Here is a 24,847-nt window from a genome sequence, read left to right as displayed (position 1 = left end):
AATAGTAATCAGGTTGTGGAATTTCTATCCTCCTTTCCCACCACCACTACATACAGTCCCTTTATGATTTAATAAGCAGGCATAAAAATGTAAGGGGGGTGCAAATTCTAACTACCTATAGGGCAGGGGCTATTCATAATAATCCATCCCCCACACCCCTCCAGAAACTCTTCACTATTCATTTAAGGAAGGGAGGAGAAAGGAACTAGGAAAGAAGTGAAGGCCGATCCTGAACATCTGTGAAGAAGCACTTTGTGATTTTTTTGTGGAGTAGGGGTGGTCCTCAAGTTAGCAGAATTCACCCTTTCCTGCATTCCTTTTTACTTTCCCTCAGAACACTACGGGGCCTGGTGTCCAGTTGACCGAATCGGTAAACCCAGGAGCCCAGTTGCGGTTCTCTTAACTTTTATGTCTGTCTGCTAGAGGCTGCAGGTATGAATCCAGGGCACCTGGAGATGGCCCCGTCACAGGCCACTCTGACCACAGTGGCAAAACAAGTCAATCCAGACAGGAGGAAAGAGCTCTCCTCTCAGGCCAGCTCTCCCTGCTCTGCTTGAACATTCCTGTCCGCCGTGAATCCCTGGGGTGCTGACCCTCACAGTCCACAGGGAATACTCTTGGAGTTGTTCTTGCTGTGGGCAATCACTAAATCACTGCCCTTTCTCATGAGCTGCATGGATGTCAGCAAGGGAAGGGCACTGGAAACTAATCTAAGTGAAGCTGCCAGTGAACATTCAAAAAAGAAAAATACACAAGCTGCCTTTGATTAAAAAAATATTTGAGACACGTTGTCTTTTATTTTCATAGAATGTTACATAATAAATACTTTACCAGGATGATGATTATGCATGATGATGGGGGAAGAACTTGGGAGACTAAGGGATGGAAACATCTTTAATTTTAATTAAAACCTCAATTCATGGGACTTGGCCTCTGCATCATATCTTGAAATCTGACACAGAGAAAGTGTCTTTACACACCCAGAGCAAATTTCTCACCATGGCCAGTAGCCAGGGTCAGTATATGGAGGACCAGTGGCAGCGCGTCTTGATGACCTGAAGCAGAGGTTTTTTAAAAGTGAGGAAGACAACAGTACAGGCCACCAGCAGGGTGAGGCAGCTGGGGAGAATGAGCACGAGGTAGAGCAGGCCCATGTCCACCCGCTCCCATTTACAGTCCCGAGGCACGCTCTCAGGCAGGTCCACCACACGAATTACCCTGGAGGAGAGGTTGCAGGTGACCATGTCCAAGTCGGCAACATGTGGTGTCTGCAGGCGCTGCAAGGCCCCCCAGCCCTCCACCCGACAGCAGTCATACGGATTCTGACTGAGGTAGATGGTCCGCAGACTCCTCATGAGCTGCCCAGACACTGCCCTCTGGGAAAAGGCTGTGAGCGAGTTTCTGCGGAGATCCAGGGTCTGCAAGGCCAGGCTGTCCCCAAACCTTGGGAAACTGGTCAAGGAATTTCCTGACAGATCCAAGTCCTTCAGGTTCCCAAACCCAGAGAAGTCCAACGCCGCGAAGCTGGAACTGAGACCCACGTTGCCAAGAGACAGGACCTGTAACGTGGAGGCAATATCCTGGAGAGGGGCGAGGCTCCCATTCAGAACCCCCCAGTTGCTGGACAGGTCTAAGTGAGTGAGGGAGGTCCCCTTGAATGAGCAGTCTTGTAAGGCCCCCAGCCCACAGCCCTCCAAAGAGAGGCTCCTCAAAGATGCCATATTTCTAAAATCTACACAGCTCGGGGGGTCCACCCGGTTTAAGTGAGCCGGCCAGGGACACAGTGAGATCTGATTGTGGCTCATGTCAATTGTAGTGATGTTAGTGGCACTAGCAAAAAGGCCCGTTGGGACACCCAGGAGTTCATTGGAGCTCACGTTGAACAACCGGAGGTTACTGAGACAGCTGGTGAGCCCTGGAGCCAACTGCAGCTCTGACAGCTGGTTCTGGCTCAGGTCCAGCTCAGCGAGTGCTCCTGGGGGCTCATGCTCCCGGATGTGGAGTGTCATCAGGCAATTCTGGTTGAGGTTCAGGTGGTAGAGGGAAGGCATTGTCTTCAAGAAGCCATCAGGCAGGTACTGAAACTGGTTCTGGCTCATATCCAGGAAGCGGAGATTGGAGAGGTCGCTAGAGACAAACTCTTCCCAGAGATTGACGGTGGTGATGTTGGTCACGTTGCCATCCATCAGGAGGAACTGGGCCACCATCTCTTGTGGCGACGAGGTGTTGTACAGGTCCCTGTAGAAGCCCATGTTGTTGTCCCGCAGAAGGAGGGTGTGCAACTTGCTGCACTGGGGCAGGAGCGGGAAGAACAGCAGCTGGTTGTGAGAGAGGTCCAGCATCTCCAGCTCAAAGGCAGCCTCACCCCCCGATGCCAGGAACCATTCAAGGTCATTGTAGCTGACATTGAGGAACTGTAGCCGCGTGAGGCCAAAGTCCACAATGCAAGGAAGGTTGTTATAGGCCAGGTTGAGGTGTCTCAGCTCAGTCAAGCCATCAAAAGTGCCACCCTCAATCTCGAAGATGTAGTTCCTCTGCAAATCCAGCTCCCTGAGGTGCTTCAGACCCTCAAAGACTGAGTCATCCAGCCTCATGATGGTGTTCTTTGCCAGGGACACAGACTCCAGTGAAGAGAGGTTCTGGAGCATGAGGGCCACCATGTCTTCCGTCAAGGAGTTTCCAGACAAGTCCAGCCTCTGCAGATCCAGAAGAGAGTGGAAAGCAGCTGCTGCCTCTTTGTAATTCTCTGAGAGGGAGTTGTCAGCGAGAGCCAGGCTGCGCAGGTGGGGTTGCTTCTGGAAGGCACACTGGCCAATGAGTTCCAGGAGGCAGCTGCGCAGACTGAGGTTCTCCAGGAAGGGGTAGTGCAGCAGGGAATGATTCCACAGGGTCTTGAGTGGGTTGGCATCCAGGATGAGCTTGTGGGAATGGGACGGGAGACTGCTGGGCACTGAAGCAAAGTGCCCCCCTCGGCAGTCAACGACTCCACCCACCTAGGTCCAAAAACACACTGGTCAGCAGAGGTTCATGTACAGAGGCTTAGTTCATTTTTACGAATGTTCCTGCAATCGCTGGGCATGGCTCTAGAGTTTATGATTTTTAAAATAAGATAGGAAAATGTAGAATGAAAAGGAAATTTCTTTGTTCTGTACCTTCACTTAAATGGTCAGCCAGGAACTGAGTTCCAGCATCACTTAGTACACACAGTGTTAAGAAGAGTTGGGTGCCTGTTCTTTTGGTGTTGAGATGTGACAACTGTACTTTCAGTTTGATTTTAACTACAAGAAGGATTGGGGACCAGGTCTCTACCTGGGTTTGTATCCCATCTCCGACACTTATTTTCTGTGTGATCATGGGTAATAAATAATTGAACCTAAATCTGTGATTTCCTCTTTCAAATGGTGATTAAAATAGTACCTATTTCTGAGGATTGCTGTGAGAATTAAATGAGAGAATGCCCAGAGAGCTTAGCATAGTGCCTGGCACACAGCCAGCACTTGGTAAAGGGTCACGATTGCATTGCTGTCACTATTACCTAATACCTGTGCATACAACAGCACCACTGCCAAACACCCAGCAGTGCCACGTCTCCATTTCACCATTTTGCCTGGGAGGCTCCCTTACACTCTGGATTGATAAATATCTTTTAAAAAGATATTTTTTAAAATACTTCACTTTACAGAGAAGTAAAGTGAGGTCCAGAGAGAAGAGAAGATTCGATGGCAGAGCTCCCAATGCCGTCTCAGTGCTCTCCCCACGCTGTTCTCCTGCGATTGTGCAGTAGTAGAAGGCAGGAGAGACGGGGCGACCCGGATGTCACTGCGGAAACCACACAGGCCTCAGGACACTTTAAGTCAGCCTGATGTTTTACAAGATTGGCAAAAACAGTCAGCCTCTGGATGTCAGCTATGCGTCCAGGAGAAAAGGTTTAAGTGATAGCATGGAAGAGCAACGACATTCCTTTCTACAGGTCAGCCAGTAAGACAAAGCCAGCGATTGCCTAAAAGTGCGGGCCCAATCCCAGGGGCTGAGGGGAGGAGTGGAACAGGGGAGAAAAGTCCCGACAGAGAGGAAGAAGCACAGGTATCAAGTCTGGACCTTGGCTCTGCCACTTATTAGCTTGGGCAAGGAACTGACTTCTTGGAGCCTCAAGCTCTTTCTCTCGTTATTAAAATAAAACCTTCTAATAGCTAAAAATTGATACAGCATAGAAATATAGAAAATTCAACTTTCAGAAATCTCAGAAGCCCCTCCCTCAGAGAAACACTGCCTATCTTTTGTTTACATCTCTTTCTGGATTTTCTTTTATAAAGATGTTATCCTTTTTCTTTTCTTTTCTCTTTCTTTCTTCCTTTTTTTTTTTTTTAACAAAAAATGAGACCAAACTCTAAAAGCTGTTCAGTAATCTACTTTTTTTCCCTCAACAATATATTTTAGACATATTGCCTTGGAAACACAAATAAATTTGAACACTTTGTTTTTAGCAGCTGTATATTAGTTTATTGCATGAATAGCACAATGGTTAAAATGAAGAGCTCCAGGGCCAGACAGTCGGGGGTCCCATCTTGGCTCTGCTTTTTATCAAATGGGTGACCTTGGGCTAATTACCTTAACCACTCAGGACCTCCATTACCCCATCTGTAAAATGGAAATCGTATTTTTCTCATAGGGCTTTTGTGAAGATTTAGGGTGATTGTTTATGTATGGAAAATGCTTAAAACAGAACTTGGCATGCAATTACTTAATAAATGTTAGCTATGATCATTGTCATGATTAATTAATAGCATAATTATATTAATTAATCTATGTTGAGCATTTAAGTGTATCTCTAATTTCCAGGTGCACACTAGAATGAATCTGTCAAGTTCCTTCCACCACCCTGTCCTTCTCCAAAAAAAAGTCTTTGGAGTTTTGATTGGGATTGCATTACAATTTTGGATTAACTGGAGGAGAACTGACATCTTTACAAAATTGAATTTCCCCATCCAGAAGCAAGGTGTATTTCTTCATTTGAGTAAGTGTTGGTGTTCCCCTCTCCACAGGGTCTCTCTGGAGAATGCTGTGGTTAGGGGCTTTCCTAAAGCTGTGGGACCCTGCTTCACCACAGCTGCTGCAGTTGTGGGGTCATACCTCCATAATTCCCCGCAGTCCCACTGAGTGCTGCAAAATGACCATGGGGCCTTCAGGGCCCAAGAAAACCTTAGTATGTCCACTTTATGATAACACTGCACGGTTAATGCAGTGAGGGGCAATGGAGAATGCCTGGATTCTAGAACTCGGACCTCAATTCAAAACAGACATCTGAAAGCCACCCTTTGAGCTCACTGGCAGCCAAGCCCCTACTCTGCCCACCAGGGTAGGGAGGTCGGGCAGGGAGTCTAGCCTGAACTCTGGGGGCTGTCACAGAGTCCACGCTTTACTCTCTCCTCTTCCTACACCTGGTAACCCCTGAATAGCTACCATGAAGTTGAACTTTTATTGCCCCGGAAAGGAATGGTGGAAGTCTGGGTAGCAGAGACTAATAACAATAATAATAACAACAATAACAATAATAACAGATAAAACTTAGAGCACTGACTGCATATCAGTGTTCTGAATGCTTTACCTATATTAACTCACTTAATCATCATAACAACTCATTGTTATGGTATTATTAATAGGTATTACTATTACTTCCATATTTTATAGATGGGGAAACTGCAGTAGAGTGGCCCCAAATGTCACCAGTTAGTGACTGGTGGGGATGGAATTTAAATCTGGTCAGTCTGGCTTCAGGGTCCACGTTTGTAACCACTGTGCTGTACTCTTAATCTCTATAACTTACTGGAGTATACTGTGTAAAGCCTAGTGGTTAAAGGTTGCTCCAAGAGGTTAAGACCCATGACAGCTGGTTTTTAAAGAGTCATCAGCTTTGGGAACACATTCTTGAATGTAAGTAGTAGCCCTAGCATCCAATTTGTCTTCCTAGTTCCTAGCATGCAACAGGGTTCAAGGAATGTTTTTTAAATGTATATTTCTCAAGCACACACTTGATATCATTGAGTTGCAGGCAAAGGGAAAAAATGTACTCAGTTGTTAGCACCCAAGACTGTTTCTGTATACAGGCTGAAAGCCCTGGAGAAGGTGAGCATGCAAGCTCAGGCATCTTGTCCAAAAAACTCGGAGGCAGTGCTTTTCCAACTTTAGTATGCCCACCCAGAGATTCTGATACCACTAGTGGAACTCAATCATCCAGATTTTTAACAAGATGTATTCTTTTTTCTACCTGGCTGACCTAGGCCTGTCTCCAGGGCCTCCTGTCCTCAGCAGATATGAATAAGGTGGGGGCAGGGACTGCCTGGACATTCCCAAGCATCATCTTAAAGAAACCTTTGGTTAAGAGTTGCGTACTCATGGCATGGTACTAGCAGACAAGGAGTGATTTAGACTCATTTCCTCCCCTCCTTGATTGACAATCCAGCTTTCCAAATGGACCAAACTGTGTCAGTACAGGAGCAACAGGCAATTCAGGGTTCTTGGGGGAAAACTCACCGACTTGCAGCCCCCTTGGGAAGTCGCTGTGACTGTTCCACTTCTGTTCCTCCATTCCACTGTCAAGAAGTGAAAACTCAGGCAGAGCCAAAGGGGCAGCAACTCCATCTCAAGAGCAGCACTGTGGACACAGGGCAGAAAAGACGCAAGTCAGAGAAGGACCTCCCAGAGGGCTGCTTTGCACTCAGGAGAAAGAGCAGCTCCCAAGTTATCTCTGGTCCTGGATGTGCACAGCTACATGGAGGTGGAAACCCACGGATTATTCAAATGCCTCAATTTAGCCAACACTTTCAGCCCTTCACTGACACTGTCAATCAGAACCCATTTTCATTTTGCTTCTGTCATTTAATGGACAGGTGGCTGAACATTGAAGTGCCCAAGAGTCCAGCAACAGAAGAGAAATGCAAAAGACTTCACGAACCAGGTCTCAAGTCACCTGGAGTTTCTCCTGTTTTGTAGTTTTGCTGAAGCTTTCCTCCCAGCAGCTCAAATCTCCCTGATACATAAGTTCAATAAATATTTGTTGAATGAATGAATAAATGAATGGTGGTTCCACAAAATTACCCATGGTCTTGCTGGCCTAAAGCTTTTCAAAAAGAGTAGATCTCACTGGTTAAGTCATTTAAATATAGCACTTTGAGAAAAGGATTTTGATGTTTTGCCTGGAAAAGGAAGGAGAACTGAGGAGAAACTGAAATCACAACATTCATATATAACAAAGATTATTGATGAAGTGTAGGTAATCAGCTCTCTTGTCTGGCCTGTGAACACAAAACAGGATTCATGAAGAGGCTTAAAGTTTTATGTATGCCACCAGAATTTTAGAACTAGAGGGAACAAAAGCACAGAGACAATCAAGGTTCCAGAAGTACTTAGTTGCAAGTCTGGGAGCGGGCCCCAGGTCCCCATCCCCACCCACCCGGAGCTCCAGGGTGAGTTACCAGGGAAGGCCATGTAATTTTCCTCCCTGAAGGTGCTGTTGGATTGACTGCCCTCTTGTTGGAAGAGTTTATTACCCGTGGCATCCCCTCCTCAGAATCAGAGGGAAGCACCTGGCCCCAGCATTCCATCTGCCCCATCCTCTCTCCTTGACATCCACCCAGGAAGGACCACAGCTTCTGCTCTCAGTCTCCTGGGCCGGCAGCACCTGTGCCATCGGGAACCTCCTCACCCATTCACCAGAGAGGCAACTTGCCGACTTCTCTGCCTGACACACCAAAGCCTTCTTGGGCCCCTTCCTCTTTCCCCTTCTTCAAATAGGTTTACATATCTAGAAAGCTAATTTTAGCTTGCTGGCCAGATTTGAATACTCACCAGTGAAAAGCTAAGTGAAAGCAGGTGAATCAACTTCACTTCAGGCCAGGTCAGCTCTGCTGACCACAGAGGGAACCTCCAATTCAGAATATAGCAATACTTGCCAGACACTGGGAATCCCCTTCCCAGATCTCCCTTCTGCTTCTGCACCTGTGTGGGAATTATTACCTCATGGGCATGCACAGGGCCCAGGTGGCAAAAGCAGAGCCATATAGGCTCCCACCCTCATATCCTCCCAGTACACCCCCCAACACCACTCACACCTGGAACCATGGGACCACTGCCCTCCTTGAGGTAAGTTTGCCAGATTCAGCAAATTATAAGTTGCCCAGTTAAACTGGAATTTCAGATAAGCAACAAACCATGTTTTAGTAGGAGTATGTGCTATGCAATATCTGGGACATATTTACACTAAAAAAATCATTTCGCATGTGAAATTCAAATTTCACTGTGCCTTGTATTATATTATTACATTGTGGGGAGACAGGGAGGTGGAAATGGCGGACACACTCCCTCCCCCAGCCCCTCTGTCAGGCTTGGGGTGGTGCCTGTTGCTGTGATCCTGACCCTTCCAGGACAGCCAGCCCTGTGTCCCGAACTACTGAACCTACACGCTCACAGGGCAAGAGTGTAATGTCTTCTGAAAGAGTGTAACTTCTTCAGAGTGGAAAGTTAGATAGGCTTGGTGTCACTCATGCTTGGTACTGCAATTTTAATTTCAGGATCACCAAATATTTTTGCAAATTTCAAACATATCCACTCCTCTACTCAGCCAGACAGCCCAGAAAAACTCTTACTGTGGCCTGCGGGCAACTCCCATGAGGCAGCAGGGTTTCGTGGGAAGATTGTGAGATTTAGAACTAGACTGTCCAGGGTTTGAATTCTGGCTCCATTATCTGCTGTTCGGCCTTGGGCAATTCACATAAAGTCTCCAAGACTCAGATTATTTTTCCACAAAATGGGAATAATGGTAACTAGTCACCGAGTTTTTATGAGGAACAAATATTTTCGATCTATGTGAAAGTACTTCATTAACCCTAAGGGTAGTTAATAATGTAATAATTATTTACGAGTTCTAAACACCAACAAAGAGGTTGAGTGATTGCTATTCCTGTGCATATCTCCAAGGTGATTCAACAGCTACAGAAGGCAGAAAAAAGAATGAATAATTTGGCTGGAAGGATGAGTATTTTATTATACCAACTAAATGTGTAAAATGTATGCAAGAAGGTTGGATCAAAAATTCTACACTAATAAATTCTATGATCACACCTACTATAGGGAGAGCTATTTCAGAACAAGGCTAATCCCAGGAACAAATGACTATGCTAGTTGAGGGCTGTTTATCCTCAGATGCTTGACTCCCCCTTCCCTTCTGCTCTGTCCAGGGGGCTGACTTCTGAAGGCTGTTTCCCAGGCTGCAGGTGTCTTTCAAATACAGCCTTTCTGGTTGAGAACCAGCCTTCCTGGAGTGTGTAGCTGCAGAAAGCTTCCTCAGAGCCATGGTACTGCAAACAGTACAAGACAGTTTGGATGTCATACCTCACTGGAAAATCCCATAACCACCCCCACCCCCCCCCAAACTGCCCAGGGCTGCTTCCTCTTCACCCGCACTCAGCCTCACTCGGGTGAGGACCACCCAGCAGCATCTCCAGCTGTAAGAGTGTACCTAAGTTTCAGTGTACAAATAAGTAACTGTCCCACTTTACTCATATCTCTCTGACACCTTCTGAAAAATACACCTGTTTTTTTAAGCCAAATGTTGCTCATCAAAGGTAACATTTTGGGGGGAGAAAAGGGAAGTGAATGGAAGACAGTTATGAGGGAGGGCACACATGACAGTATGATATTAATAATTTAAATGACACAACCTGGAGTCTCTCTTCTTTATAATTAAAAGTATTTGGATCAATTGTTCCCATTTCATGGCTGTGGACCACAGGGGGAACCACAAATTTAACACAAAGGAAATGCAAATCAACCCGTGTTCCAAGTACTGTTGGAAAAACCACCCCACCTCCTCTTTGTCCGGATGACCCTTGGGAAACACTCCATGAGATCTGAGATCCAGACATGGAAACAGATGGCATGAACAGATGCTGCTTGTATCTGTTCTTCTTAAACCCGATAAAAAACTTTGAGGGGTCCCTTCCAAGTACGGAGGCAGAAAATGATAAGTTCCGTGTGCTTTAATAGAGAGTATAGATCCTATATTCTTTTATTCAGGTAACAATTTATTTAAGGTCTGTCTAAATCTTTTATGATGATCATAGCTAAAGTCAGAGACTGTGAGCCTCGAATTAGTGAGAAGCGTTGAAGGATAAGATGTTGCTGATACAGATGCTAGTGGGAGACGAGATTCTGTACTACATTCTGTAATGCATTCGAGTTGGAAATATTTAAATTATAAAGTCTACCTCATGTTAGAGTGAAGTCCTTTTAGGGTTGCAGTTATACTTCTTTATCTTCTAACTGTCCTGCTTGCGTCCAGCCATCATAAAACAACCTTGGCAGTTTTTCTCTAAGAAGTCTTTGAAATATTAGGGTCTCAAATGCTTAATGTTTTCCCCTATGTAACCATTAATCTTGAGGCTATGCATTCTAATTGGTTATCATGGAAACCTGTGATTCAACCCAGTATCTGTCCCTTGTCCATAAAGAGTCAGTGTTCCTAAAAGGCAGAAATGCAACATGGCTTTTTTGTCTAGCATTTTGTCCTCTAGATTTGATCAATAAATAAGTGGCTAAAACAGATTCACTTGATAAAAACATGAATCAAGACTATTCTGAAACAAGAGAAGGCTAACAGTGAAGAAAAAGAATGCATACTTTCAAGAAAGTTTCAGAAATTATGCTTGATTTTTGTTTGCACACACACACACACACACACACACACACACACACACACACACATACACGAGAAGCTCCTGCTTCATTGATCCAAATAAGGTAAATGAAGACTGAGAAGACTGAGTGGATGACCCCTTGAGCTATGTGAAACAATGAAAGGGGTGAAAACATTTACCCATTTACCCCTTTTGGAACAGGTGCTCCCTTCACCCCCTCCAATCCTGCAGGCAGAGGCTCGGCTGTAACTTGAGGCAATACTTCCACATCCACTCTGGGCCACATCAGTTTTGGGCCCAGGACTGCTTGCACGAATAAAGACAGCCACATGCAGGTCAAGAAGTAGCTTCAGTGAAGGGAATATGTGGTTAATACTTGCCTTGGTAATGGGCAGGGACTAAACGGCAAGTGAAAACTTGACTGGTCTTTGTTTCTTGGGGTCCTGAAATTTCCGCTCATCACAAGAATCACAATAGTTCAGGAGTGCAGCATCTCTATTTTTGACATGCCCTCTGGCAAATAAATATATAGAGGGAAGTTTTTATCAAATGTATGTAGATTTTCCTGTATTAATAAAACATATATTCTTTAAGGGTTACTGAACTCTGACTAGTTTTCTGTTATTATGTAATAACAGAATTTAATGTCTTAATCAGCTGACATTAAAGCACAACTACCATCAGATAAGGGTCAATCAGATAAGGCCACAGAAAGGTCCCCAATCTCATACTTAAAAAGTTTCGGAATACAAAGGAGTAACTCTGACCTGAGTTATGCTTTTGCTTTGTCGATTTTTGTTTGCTTTGTTTTTAGCAACGGATGCTGGATTTCTAATATTCAGGGGCGCCTTGAATACTGGAAATATTATTCAGGCAATAGTGATTGCCTCTTCTCGCTAGGGCTGCTTCGCCACCCCCCTCCCCAATGCACACAACTGATACTACAGTAGCTGCTGCCAGAGCAAGGACTGCAACCTCTTTGCAACAGGAGCTATTAGCAAGTGTTCAGATGAGAGAGTGCTATACATATATTAGCATGTAATTGAGAATTTTCTCTTCAAAATAACCAGATAAACTGGAAAATCTTTAAAGAAATAGGTCTCACGGGGAAAGTAGGTAGCTATCAGAGAAACAAATACAGATTGGTCTGGGGGGAGGGAATCTCCAGATGCCAAGTACGCATGAGTGCAGGGTTTAAATGTGGGATGTTTACACCCATGAACAAGGAGGGCAGAGGAACTAGATAGGGATGAGGAGAAAGGGAGAAGGCCTTTGTTGAAAATAAAAGTGTAAATCCCACCTGGGATCTTGGGAGAAGGGGAAGGTCAGATGGTCATAGACCACAGAGAGTAGATAATGAAGAACAGAAACCCCAGTCAGTGACCACTTCAAACAATTCCTACTACCAAGAAACATTTGCAAGCCTCAGGCAAGGGGCTTTGGTCTCTCTGACTCTTAGCGAACAATTAAGGTGACCTCAACCTTCACCAAATGTTCAAATTTAGCACTGTAACTGAGAAGTTAGGATTGAAGGATGATTATGATTACAGAATCATTATATAGATGTTCCTTTTTACTTTCTAGTATATTAGAGTAGACAAAGAGAAATACCTGAAACCTGAACTGCAGCCAGCTGCCTTGATCCCTGATAATGATTGCATAGCCTTAATCTTGTGCCTTTGTGATTGTAAAACCCTTGTGACTGACCCTCATTTGTACCCATTTTATCCGGTTTTTCGACTTTTTCTTATGATCACTAAAGACAGTCCCTAATGTTTATTGTTGAAGGGTTTTGGATCAGCCCAGAATTAATCCACCCCAAGTCCAAAGTTATCTTGATAACTGAAGCTGGATCTAACCAAAATGGGCCAGCCCCAACGTGAGCAGTAGCTTAGACTTTGACCTACAAGTGACCTATACCTCATTATAATTCTAAAAATCATGCCATCATCATATTAAGGCTCCATTTTCTTACGTATGTTCTGTAACTAAGCATGTACTCAATCTGTGCATGCTCAATAATTAGGTCACCTCTACTGTGCTCATTATCCTAAAACCTGCCCATCTTTTGATACTATAAAACTATCAGAGCTACTTTAGTTCAAGGAGACAGATTTTTAAGCTGGTAGGCCATCTGATCTCCTGCTTCGTGCCTAGCAATAAACTCTTCCTCTCTTTGAAACCCTGTATCTCAGGAATTGGTCATTTGGATGACCATCTGACGTTCTGAGCCTCCTGGTGTGGTGTGTTGGAAAGTACAGGCGCCATCTTGATATTACTCTTGCCAAAAATGTTTACCCTAAACCCAATCATCAGGAAAACGGTAAGACAGATCCAGGCCATAAGATGTCCTACAAGACAACTGGCTAATACTTTTCAAAACGTCAGTGATGAAAATCAGAGAAAGGTGCATATGGTGGTGGGGGTGGGGAGAGGAGGTCTGCTCTAGATTAAATGTGATTTAAGAATCATAACAACCAAGTGCAATGCATGTATCTTGAGTGAATTTTGCATTAAAAAATAATTCTAAAGGAAAAATTTGAGACAATTGGGGAAAATTAAATACACACCAAATGATGTGTGATCAAATGATACGTACAGATGATATTATTCGATTATTGCTAGTTTTCTTAGGTATGATAGTGGTGTTGTGGTTATGTAGGAAAGTGCCCTATTTTTAGGAAATGCATGCTGAAATACTTTGGGGGGGAAGTGTTATGATGTCTACAATCTATGTAACCTACTTTCGAATAGCTCAATAAAGAGAGAAGGAGAGTTAAAGCAAAATATTACCAATTGGTAAAATTAGCATTTTACTTCCTTTTAACTTTTCTGTAAATTTGAAATTTTTCAGAATAAAAAAATTGGGAAAAATGAAATCAATGTTGGTGTTCCTAAACAGGGGAGAGGGAAATTAGAGTAACCTTTTGTCTCAAATTTTCCAGGTATGTCCTTTTACAAATATTCTTCTCAGAAAGGTGCTCAGTCAGTATTTGTTAAGTTAAAAAATGCATGTACACAAAAATCTTTAAAATACCCTGAAAATTCTATCATTTTGGCATTCAAGCTAGAGCTTTTACAATGCTTTTTACACCTAAGAGGTGCACAAAAATGTTAGATCGGGTGTCCCAATTGTGGCTCAGGAAATATGGTTGATGCACTAATGCAACTTCCACTGTCCAGAATAATTGCTCCGTCCTCCACACCCAGGGTCCCTCAGGAGGATCATGTGACCGCCTCATGACAATCTGCAGGAAACACCCGACTGACAACTGACAAGGAGGCCTGTCCTTACTTGCAACCAGCACCCCTGAGTGATCCTGGTGAGAGAGACACTAGCAGGGGAAATTGGACTAATAGGCATACAGAGAGAAAGCAGAGTTGAAATCTTGAGGGATCATGCCACAAGGAAGCAGAAGCTATGAGTTAGATAATAAGGCATTTGAATAGAAAAGAATAAAACAGTCAACAGAGAGCAGAGATCAAAGAAGATGGAACAAGAAGAATGGCAAAAGGGTGGACCACACAGGCAGGAAATATGAGTAGAGAGAAAGGGCTCCAAGGCTGCAACTCAAGGTCCCTGATGGCTCTTTACAAGTCCAGCTCCATTTCCAAGCTGCATGTTTTCTTGCGGTAACCACTCCACCATCACCAAGTAGCTGGCCCATATTTTGAATCCTGGCAACAAAAGAACCTAACTAAAATGGGACTTGGACTCTTTAATAAGCTTAAATGCAAAGAACAGAAATGAACATCTGATTTCAAAAAAGCACATGCAAACCTTATGGTGCTACCTGAAAATTAGAGAAGGTGGCTAGAATTTGAATCCAGGGATGCATTTTTCAAAGTGCATTCTACAGTCAAGAGCTATCAACTAGCAGTCACTCTCCATTTACCCTAACCTCAGACCTAGGTAACCATTAATCTTTTTATATCTACAGATCTGCCTATTCTGGACATTCCATTTAAATGGAATCATACTATCTGTGGCTTCTTTCACTTAGCATAGTGTTTTCAAGGTTCATCCATGTTGTAGCATCCATCAGAATTTCATTCCTTTTCATGGTGGAATAATATTCCATTATATAGATATACCATATTTGGTTTATCCATTCATTCATCAGTTAATGGACATTTGGGTTGTTTCCAATTTTTGGCTATTATGAACATTCATGAACAAGTTTTTATGGGAATGTATCTTTTCCAGTTCTCTTGGGTATATACCTAGGAGTGAAATTGCTGGGTCTAAGTTAACTCTATGTTTAACTTTGAGGAACTGCCAAACTGCTTTCCAAAGTGGCTGAGCAATTTAACACTCCCACCTGCAATATATGAGTGTTCCAATTTCCCACATTGTGGTCAACACTTATTACCTGTCTTTTTTATTACAGCTATTCTAGTGGATATGAAGTGATATCTCATTGTGGTTTTGATTTGCATTTCCCTAATGACTAGCGACTGTTGAACATCTTTTCATGTGTTTATTGGCTGTGCTGGTTTGAATGTATTACCTCCCCCAGAAAAAGCCACATTATTTGATGTTATCTTGTGGGGCAGAAGTATTAGTGGAGATTAAGTTGAAACATTTGGATTAGGTTGTTTGCATGGAAATGCGCCCCACCCAACTGTAGGTGATAACTGATGAGATCTTTCCATGGAGGCGTGGCCCCACCCATTCTGGATGGGTCTTTATCAATGAAGCCATATAAATGAGCTGACGGGCAGGAGAGAACTCAGTGCAGCTGTGAGTGACATTTTGAAGTGCAGCTGAGAGTAACACTTGGAAGAGGAGCTACAGCCTCTTCTTTTCTTTGAAGAAAGCACAGGAGCTGCAGATGAGAGACAGTCTGAAGACGGCCGTTGAAAGCAGACTCTTGCTCCGGAGAAGCTAAGAGAGGACAAATACCCCAAGTGCAACTAAGAGTGACATTTTTGAGGAACTGCAGCCTAGAGAGGAACGTCCTGGGAGAAAGCCATTTTGAAACCAGAACTTTGGAGCAGACACCAGCCACGTGCCTTCCCAGCTAACAGAGGTTCTCCAGACACTTTATGGCCTTAAGACTGTCATTGTGTAACCAAATAAACCCCCTTTTATAAAAGCCAATCCATCTCTGGTGTTTTGCATTCCAGCAGCATTAGCAAACTACAACATTGGCCATTCCTATATCTTCTTTGGAGAAATGTCTACAATGTACTTTTAAATTCAAAGATTTTATTTCATTATGATTTTGAAATTACATGCAAAAGAAAATAAAGAATAGTTTTAAAAGCAAAGAAATGGTTGTAGTCTTTGGTGAACTAATGCATTCTTATATTTTGCAAATAATCAATATTCAGACGGTGGATGCATCAAAAAAGAACTTGCAAATTGGGGATTGAGGCAATAGCACATTTAGAACTGTGATGTGTGAATTGAGTTCTCAGGATTTGCTTCTCTGGCTTTCCTTTAACAGTGAATTTATTAAAATATAGGCAATTTGATGGCTTTTGAGGTTTTTTCCTCCCTAAGAATTGTCTTATACCCTATAGGTGGGAGAGGAAATTGGCACACTTTTTCTGAAGGACAATTTAGCACAATTTGTCAAAGACCTTGAAAATGTGGATTCTTTTTGATTCAATCATTTCATTTTTAGGAATTTGTTCTAAGGAATTACATGAGTTTAAAAGTATTTTAACAAGAATGTCAAATGCAACATCAGTAAAAATAATAAAAAGTATAAATCATCTAAAAATCCAACAATGGAAGGATTACTGAACTAAATTACTACACAACTATATATAAGAACAGTGTGCTGCAACCAAAAATACTTTGGTGGAAATACATTTACTGACATGGAAAGATGTTCTAATAAAGTATTATAAAGAAAATAAGGAAAGGGCAAAACAGAATGTATAGTATTATTCCAATTTTGCTAAAAGAATATGCATGTATCTGTATGGGCATAGAAAATGCTTGAAAGGGTACCCTCCAGAATCTCAAAAGTGGAGAGAATTGCACCTGCTATTTACTTTTTTCAGATCTGTATTTTTGCTTCTTTGTGTTTGCTAATTTTCAAACAATCAACTTCAATAACTGTATTAACACAAGCTTTAAAAGAATAGTCACTTTGTTATCACTTAAAAATTAAAACATAAGTCATAATTGGAGCCTACTAAATGTCATTGAAATAGAGAATTCCTTATTACTGGAATCAAAATTACTGTGAGTGTACTTAAACTGATTATGCTTGGAGCTGATGGAAGAAAAATATTGTTGACACAGAGTTTTATTATAGACATCACTTTTTTTTTTTTCAGGGTCAAGGGGGTTTAGATTTATGGTTGCATGTTCTCAGCACAGCCCTTGAAAAGCAGCTCTGAGTGAAAGAACAGCCCAGGCTAAGGGACAGATGGAACAGGTTCAAAGCCTTTGGGTACAGAAGTTTAGTGATGTACTTTGGGTACATCACTAAACTTCTGGACCTCAATTTCGTCCATAGTAAAATGGAAAGAATAACACCTGCAGTACAAGGTTGTTACTGCATTAAGACAAGTTTTAAAAGAATGCTCAAAAAAATAGTCTTTGTTCTGTTTAAAGTTTATCTTCTTGGTAAGATTTCTCCCAGAAGGAAAGCTCAGCATTTTGATATTGGTATCATACTTACCTTGTAATGCCCGAATGAATTTAATTAATGCCACTACTCAGGTTTTATCCTTAAATACATATACTCAGTAGCAGGGATTTCTAGTGGGTTTTTCTTTTTTGTCTTTTAAAGTATGAGCAACATTTGACCAATTTCCATTTCTGTTGCATTTTATTTAAAGAACAGCCACTAAAAAAGAAAAGCTCTTTAAAATTTGGTTATTGTCTTTTGCTCTGCTTCATAAATGACTAAGAACTTGAAGAATATCTCCTACCTCATTAGCTAGGCAAGGTGTGGTGATGATAAACCTATTCTACATAATTTGTTTAGAAAAAGAGTTAGGAAAAAACCCAAAAAAGTACATTCTGGCTTGGCTATTGGGGGCAAAAGAGAAAGAATTAAGTGTTTCTGACGGAAGTATGGTGTTAGAGTACTACAAAAGATGGAAATTTTCAAAAAGTGCTGAATAAATTTAGGTATTTCTCCTGAAATTCTTTGCAGCTCACTTTCTATGGAAATTAATGCAGTGAAAAGCTAAAAGTTTTTTTTGTTTGTTTGTTTGTGTTTTTTTTAAGTGGCTTTTTCCAGATAAATTCTAGGGATAAACATTTACAGTCACAAAATGTAATTCTGTAATTGTGGAATGCCTGTATGCTCTGTTTGGTACATCTTCCATGGAGATGTCAATGAATATAATACTCCCATCTGTGAATATTTTAAACGTTGAAATAAAAACAAGAAATGTGAAAAAATAATGTCTTTGTCACCAGTAAAGACTCCCTGGTCCCCGACAGGTTGTCAAGCTACCAGTGCTTAGACACACCCAGGAATGGGGAGCTTCCTGCTTTGTAAGGAGCTGATTCTACTATATTGGAGACACTTGACATTTGCCTTTTGGACTCCGATCCTTTCTAAGCCTGGATAAATAAGTGAGTTGAATAATTTGAATTTGTTGAAATGGTCCTGAAAGTGTGGTCCTGAGAATTAGTGTGAGAATGGACAATTCTGTTACATGTGACCCTTCTTGCAAATGCACATCAATTCAGATTTATTAACTGACCATCCTTTTGAGAAGAACTGACCATCCCATTTCTGAAGGGACTACCTACCCCCACTTTGGAGGTGAGAACACTCAGGCCAGAGAGATAAAATGATCCAACAAGGTGCCACAGGGCAGGTAGAGGGATGGTTCCCCAGCACTGGTTAAAAATAGATTTCCTGTTTCCAACGGAGCCTAGCCCAGCTGTCCCCAGGGCTCTGCCCCGGAGAGGACCTCCTGAGATCCAGGCACTGAGCCTGCCTGGGCTTGTGGGCAGAGTCTGTGTGCGAATGACTGAGGCTCTGCCACCTCCAGGAGGGAGGTTTAAGGACCATGGGTGCCCTTCCTCCCTTCCTACAGAAATTCCAGGCAGCCTGCTCAGACTTCATTTAATTTACTCAGGGCCTTAGATGAATCAACCCACTTCTCTGTGTGGTCGAGGTCAGCCCCTTGGAACCAACAGAGGTCAGTTCACTCAATCCTGTCCCACGGCCACACACTGCTTCTGGGCCACAGGTCTTAAAAATGCAAATGTGTCCCCCACTGGGGAGTTAACACCTTGCTCTGCACAGCTAATGTAGGCGAGGAGGGTCCCTGGGTGTCACTTTTGTGTGTAAAACACCTACATAATCTTTGTGGGTAGGCAGTCAACCCACAACGCCCTCACTTGGACCTTCTCATTTTCTTTCAGTATCACAGGTTGGTTCCCTTATCACCTCTGAGGGAGTGGCCACTTGACACTTCTTCTTGATAAGAGGAAACAGATGAGCTCTGTAGAGGGGAAAGGACCCTGGACTGGGTGGAAGATACCTGGCACAGCTCTGCCACCTCCACTCCATGGCCATGGATGACGATAATAACTGCCTTGCTTACCTCACAGGGTTGTGTCAAGAATGAGTGGGAGAATGTGTGAGGGAGTTCTTTCTATATAAGGTAATGTTGTGGACCTCAGTTCAAGTGCAGGGAACGGACCCTCACTAATTCCTCCAGGGCCTGCAAGAGCACCCTCCCAAGAGGCAGAGATCTTCTGCAGTGAGACGGGGCAGGTGCCAGAATTCAGGGGAAAGCGGAGTTCCTCCGTGCCAACACGGAGCTGGTGTTTAAATACAGGAAATGGAGAAGCCGCAAAGTGTGGACCAGAGAGTTGATCTTGGGACATGGGGAGGAAAGACCATGCAGAGACATATTGCCTCGAGTGGAATGAGAATGAAAATTTATTTCTCCCTTGGTCTCCGTGAGGAAGAACACAACCGAGGAATGGAATGATATGGATTCTGATAACTGATGGGCTTGATGGGCTAGTATTTGAGGTCTGTATAATCGCACCCAGATTGCTTTCCAGGTTCATAACTGTAATAGCTGTTTACTGAGTGCTCACCTTGGAAGAGGTGCTATGCCAGTTGCTTTACATGAACAAATCCTCTCAAAAACCTAGCAGCTAAATGTTATCATCCCCATTTTATACATGGTAAATTGAGGCTCACAAAGTTTAGGCCGTATAGCTAGAGAGAGGTAGGGCTGAAGTCAAACTAGTTCTGTGAGTACAGCATCAACTCAGCCTCAATACCACAAGCCCCAACCACCCTGGGATACTTGGTATCCTTGATTAAATCACACATTTTCACATGCTGTTTCCTTTGTGGCCTGTTCACTGGTCTTCTCCATCTGCCAAACTCCTATTCATCCTTCAAGGCCCAATGCATGTGTTACCTCCTCATCACAGACTAATGTTTCAGTTGAACAATATCCAATAATCCATATACTATAAAAACATATCATAGGTAGTTCCTACCGAAATTTGGGGGTTCTTATTATTCGATCTTTATGTTTTTGAAAAGGAATGTTAACTTTTCCTCAATATTTTATTATGAAAAATTTTGCATATACAGCAAATTTGAAAGAATTTAAAACTGATCACTGGTATACCCACCATCTAGATTTTATTATTAATACTGTATTATGCTTTCTTTATCATATATCTATTAATCTATCCATACTCTATCTGTTCTTTAACCCACCTTATGTTTTAATGCAGTTCAAAATAAATTACAGTCAATTAATATTGTAATCCCCCTAAATACTTCAACATGCATATCAAGTAATTTAACTTTTAAAGAAACGTTCCCACATTTTCAATCTTCTGGGTCAATTTAATTGAAGAGCATCCGGAGATTGCAAAGTCAGCTATTTTATTTGGAAAAAAAGTTTCTGTGCTGGAAAATACAATGTTAATAATAATAACATTGTATTTAATACTTGCAACAGTTCTATGTATTAGGCATTATTAAACTGATTTTACAGATGAGAAATCCAAGACCCATCAAGGCCAAAGTGATTGCTCAAAGTCACATAGTTTATACACAGTGAAGCCAAAACCAGGTGGGAGGTCCAAGATGTGTACCTGTCTGGGAGGAGGATATGGCACATGAATGATCAGCTGGGTTGCACAGGTATGGATTTGTGGGTAAATAGCTACCCCATGAGCCCTCGCCCCAACTGCCTGACCCCTCTTTGGAGCTCCCAGGATCTCACCACAATCCAGCAACCAGTGTCAACACCTGACCCAGCAGGAACCCCCAGGACTCTGCTTCTAATGCCAATCCCATCTCCTCCTCAGTGCCTGTGCCATAAGGTGTCTGATATTTTGTACAGCACCCGTGAGTGTGTTATGGGAATGGGCTTCCATGGGGATGAGGTAAACTGTTGACACCAGGGAGTGGACCTAGGTCAAAGATGAGAGCATTTTAGAGGTTCTGAAAGAGGGGCTTGAAAACCTGAGATTTAGAAGGAAATAGAAAACCAGGATTATTGGTTAAAATGGAGGCTTCTGTTTAGGGACCTGAGGAAGCCCAAGAACCTAAAACAAGTGAAAAGCCATTAGAGAAGTCCCAAGAGGAGATCTCAGGGTTCCAGGCTGGGCAGCAGCCGGGAGATGATTACACTCAGGCTGGAGCAGGTGCCCAGGGCCAGGCAGGAAAAGACCCCTCTTGCCACTGACCTGCAGGCTGAGGGAGAGAGCCCAGCCTTGGCATCTGGTGGAACCGCTGACAAGAGAGACTGGGAAAGACTGGAAAGACCCAAGGGATCAGAGCTGGACCAGGGGAGGAGTGAGTGACAACAGGGAGGACAATAGGGTGTGGCAGCTAAGATGGGTTATTGGGAGCACATGATGCGTACCTCAAGATGAGCCCTTGCTGGGCATTGAGGGTGCTGGACTGCCTCAGATATTAGGTTCTGCTTGAGAAGAGCTAGAGAGAAAAGGAAGCCCCCAAGTGCTGTCTCCTGAGGAGAAATCCCCATTCTGATTCTTATCTTTCTTAGAGGCAGCAGCAGAAAGTTGATGAGGGCTCCTGGCACAGGGTCTGACCAAGGTGACCTTCTCAGCTAGGGCTGGAGATGGGGAGTCCCTGTGTCCTCACAGGGCTGTGCAGCTGCATTTAGCCCATCACCTGGCACCAGCCCTGTTCCTCATGCCCACTTCACTGGTGAGAACTGTGACAGGCTCCTACTTTCTCCTTTATTCCCTCAGTTCAGTCTGAAATCACTCATGCATTAAAGTGGGAAAAGACACGCGTGGTTTGGTATCAGCACCTAGTCTCCTGACTCCATTTGTCCTGGAAATCAGTTAGTTTTGCCTACCCATATTTATTTCTCCTCCTTCTAGTAACAGGAATGCAATTTTCCATTGGAGAAACCAACCCCTTCCTTTCTTAGTCCATGTTTGTTTGGGTCTGACCTGCAACTCATGGTTCCAGGGGTGGGCCTATGAACAAGGCTGAGCCCATCAGGGACTCTTATTCACTTAACCACCATGATTGGCTCATCATGGGCACAGCACAGAAGCCAGGCCCATGAGAATCAATCCAAGGATTGTTGCTACAACTACTGGAGAAAAGGCTCTCTATCCTGCTTCAGATGTCGAACTGGTGAGATATAAGCCTAGAGCTGCAGCCAGACATCTTTGACAACAGTTCAGAGCCTGCCTGGTAATGAAAGAAGGCAAAGCAAAGCTGAGGAACAGAATAAATGTTGTTTGAGCAATGATGTTTGAGCACCTGGATCCAGCCATGCCTGAAGCCATTACCCACAGACTTTTCAGTTATTTGAAACAACAAATCCCTTTTTTGTGTGTGCTGAAGTCAATTTGAGGGATTTATCTATCTATCTATCTATCTATCTATCTATCTATCTATCTATTTATTTATTTTGCCACTTGTAACTAAAATACTCCTACCTAATATAACCCTGTACTCAAGCATATAGTTGCTTGTAAGGGTGAGATCCAAGCATTCTTTCCCCTCTTCTCACTTCTCTGAGCTTTCAGAGATTATTACCTAACCTAGCCTTGTGCCCCCCACACACTGAGCACATGACATTTGTTTGATGATAAAGTTCAGAACAAAAGTTTGTTGGGGAAGTGAATATAACAAATAAGCGTTACCAAAGGTGAAAAAAAATGAGTTATTTTTTCATTGCAAAGACACATCAATAAGCATCAGTGAGCATGAACACCTGCGATTATATTATTGACAAGTATGTTCTGAGAAAGTATGTTTTACAGTCATGGTTGAAAGCCCATCCTCCCCTGAATCACGTGGTTATAATGTAGATGTGAGGCACACAGAGTTGTCCATGCAAGAATGGTTTACACCGTGGGATGTAAGTGCACACTGCAGCCAGAGAGCAGGTTATAACCAGTACTCGCATCACAAGAGACAAGAAGACCATAGACAGTGCAATGCATTCCTAATGCACCCCAGAGCAAAGACGCTGGGTGTCTGTTGTCCCTTTGGAACGCTATTGTTCTTCGATGACAGGTTTAAGGGCTATCGGGGTTTTCATGAAGTTCCCATGAGGGCACGCTCTATGAAGCAGGGTATTGTTTGTTTGTTTATTTGTTCACTTGACCTAAAGGCAGGAGTTGAGGTTTTTCTCTGGGCCCATGATTCTGTAATCCTCTGTAGTAATATGTACAAGCCTATGAGGTGCGTGAAGAAAATAAAGAAGTCTCAAGGCTGTAAAACCCAGCAAACCACCCACATACAGGAGGACAATGGGACGCTGCCAATAGCTGAAGGGGTCACAGACCATGGTGAGGGCTAGCCGGGTAAACTCCAAATGTTTCAACCACACAGGCTCCCCCAGTGTGGTTCTCTCTCTCTCCCCGAGACCAGCCCTGCCCAGGGTCTCCATTCCCAGGACCCTGCCTCAGACTCCTCCAGTCGCAGCCACAGCCGGACACATGCTGACCTTCTCTCAGCGGCACCCCATCCTGAGTGTAGCCGGGAGCCACGTTAGAGGTCACTTACTTCTGTCTGGTTCCTGGGTGCATGGAGATTTGCAGTGAACCCTCTAGAATCCACAAGGAGATGCCCTGAGGGCTACAGAAGAGCACCCAACAGGGGATCAGAAGGGCTGGGAGCTAGTCCCTGTCGGCCACTTACTAGCTGTAGAACTCTAGTAAACTCCCAAGGACAAATGCTCGTCGGGGGAAGGGATTCGCCTGTCTTCACGCCTGGCACATGGGAGGCATCTGTAAATATGTGTTGCAGATAATGAGTCTCACGTCTTCATCTATGACACACTGCTTCTCAATCCACCTTGTGGAACAGGAAAGGAGAGCCAAGCACTGAGCACCCTGAGTGTTCACAGCGTGGTCTCATTCCTTCCAGTCACCCCGCAGCGGAGGGAAGCATTTTTTGTCCCCATTTCACAGATGAAGAAACTGAGGCTCAGAAAGGTTTACTGTCCTGCTCACATTCTCTGGAATCAAACCCAAGTCTAACTCTAAAGCCCTCGTCGTTTCCACCTACGCCAGAGCTTTGCCGTAGCCCGCACACGGAGCACAGAAGCCCGGGAGCTTGGAAGGAGCAAGCTGCCACTTCCCCGTCAGCCCCGAGCCCTGGCCCACGGACGCTGAACTCCTCCCGCCCAGCCTCGCCCCGAGCCCACTCACCTCGAGAAGGGGAGCGGCTGCCCCGCGGGGAGCCGCCACCGAGGAAATACTCACGGCTCCCGCAGGCCCAGGCGGCTCCGCGGGGCGCATCCTCCCCAGGGGCGCGGCGCTGCAGGGGCTCCGGCCTCCTTGAAAGCAGCCAACGCCTGGGGCTGCGCTGCCTCCTCTCTCTGGGGCATCAGATTATTTTAGCACTTGCGGAAGGAACGGACGGAAACTGAAGTCACATGGAGAGTGAGCGACTCAGCACTCGTTTCACACAGAGCAGGCATCTTAGAGGGAACTGCCGCCACGGGTGTTGTGGGGGATGGGAGGGGCCCGGGTCCGGGCAGCAGTCGCCCCTTGGACCCCGGTTGGGTTTAGCAAAGGAAGTGGGTATTTTTATGGTTTCCAGAAATGCTAACCAAGGCCCCCCAGGCTTTCTTGCCTTCGAGATTTTGAAGGGTTGCTAGCCAGGAGCTCTTACCTGTGAACTCTGCTGACCCCGAAACACTTTAAGGTTCTACCCAAGGCCCAGTCTGGGGCAGACTGTGGGAAT

The 24,847-nt window shown here is 44.0% G+C and overlaps 1 protein-coding gene across 1 annotated transcript; it reads right to left on the bottom strand.

Annotated features, from left to right (window-relative positions):
• Nucleotides 1–761: 761 nt before the first annotated feature.
• NRROS (negative regulator of reactive oxygen species) lies at nucleotides 762–24,502 on the bottom strand. Its single transcript, XM_037837692.1, has 3 exons — nucleotides 24,310–24,502; nucleotides 6,532–6,652; nucleotides 762–2,993 (listed from the first exon to the last, which is right to left on the bottom strand). The coding sequence occupies exons 2-3, from the start codon at nucleotides 6,637–6,639 to the stop codon at nucleotides 1,017–1,019; spliced, it is 2,085 nt and encodes a 694-aa protein (XP_037693620.1). The 5' UTR covers nucleotides 6,640–6,652; nucleotides 24,310–24,502; the 3' UTR covers nucleotides 762–1,016.
• Between the last annotated feature and the right edge of the window lie 345 nt (nucleotides 24,503–24,847).

The sequence above is a fragment of the Choloepus didactylus genome, chromosome 1, assembly GCF_015220235.1.
Source record: "Choloepus didactylus isolate mChoDid1 chromosome 1, mChoDid1.pri, whole genome shotgun sequence".
Taxonomy (NCBI): Eukaryota; Metazoa; Chordata; class Mammalia; order Pilosa; family Megalonychidae; genus Choloepus; species Choloepus didactylus.
The sequence above is the reverse complement of the archived record's forward strand: the minus strand, read 5'-3'. Positions and strand labels throughout refer to the sequence as shown.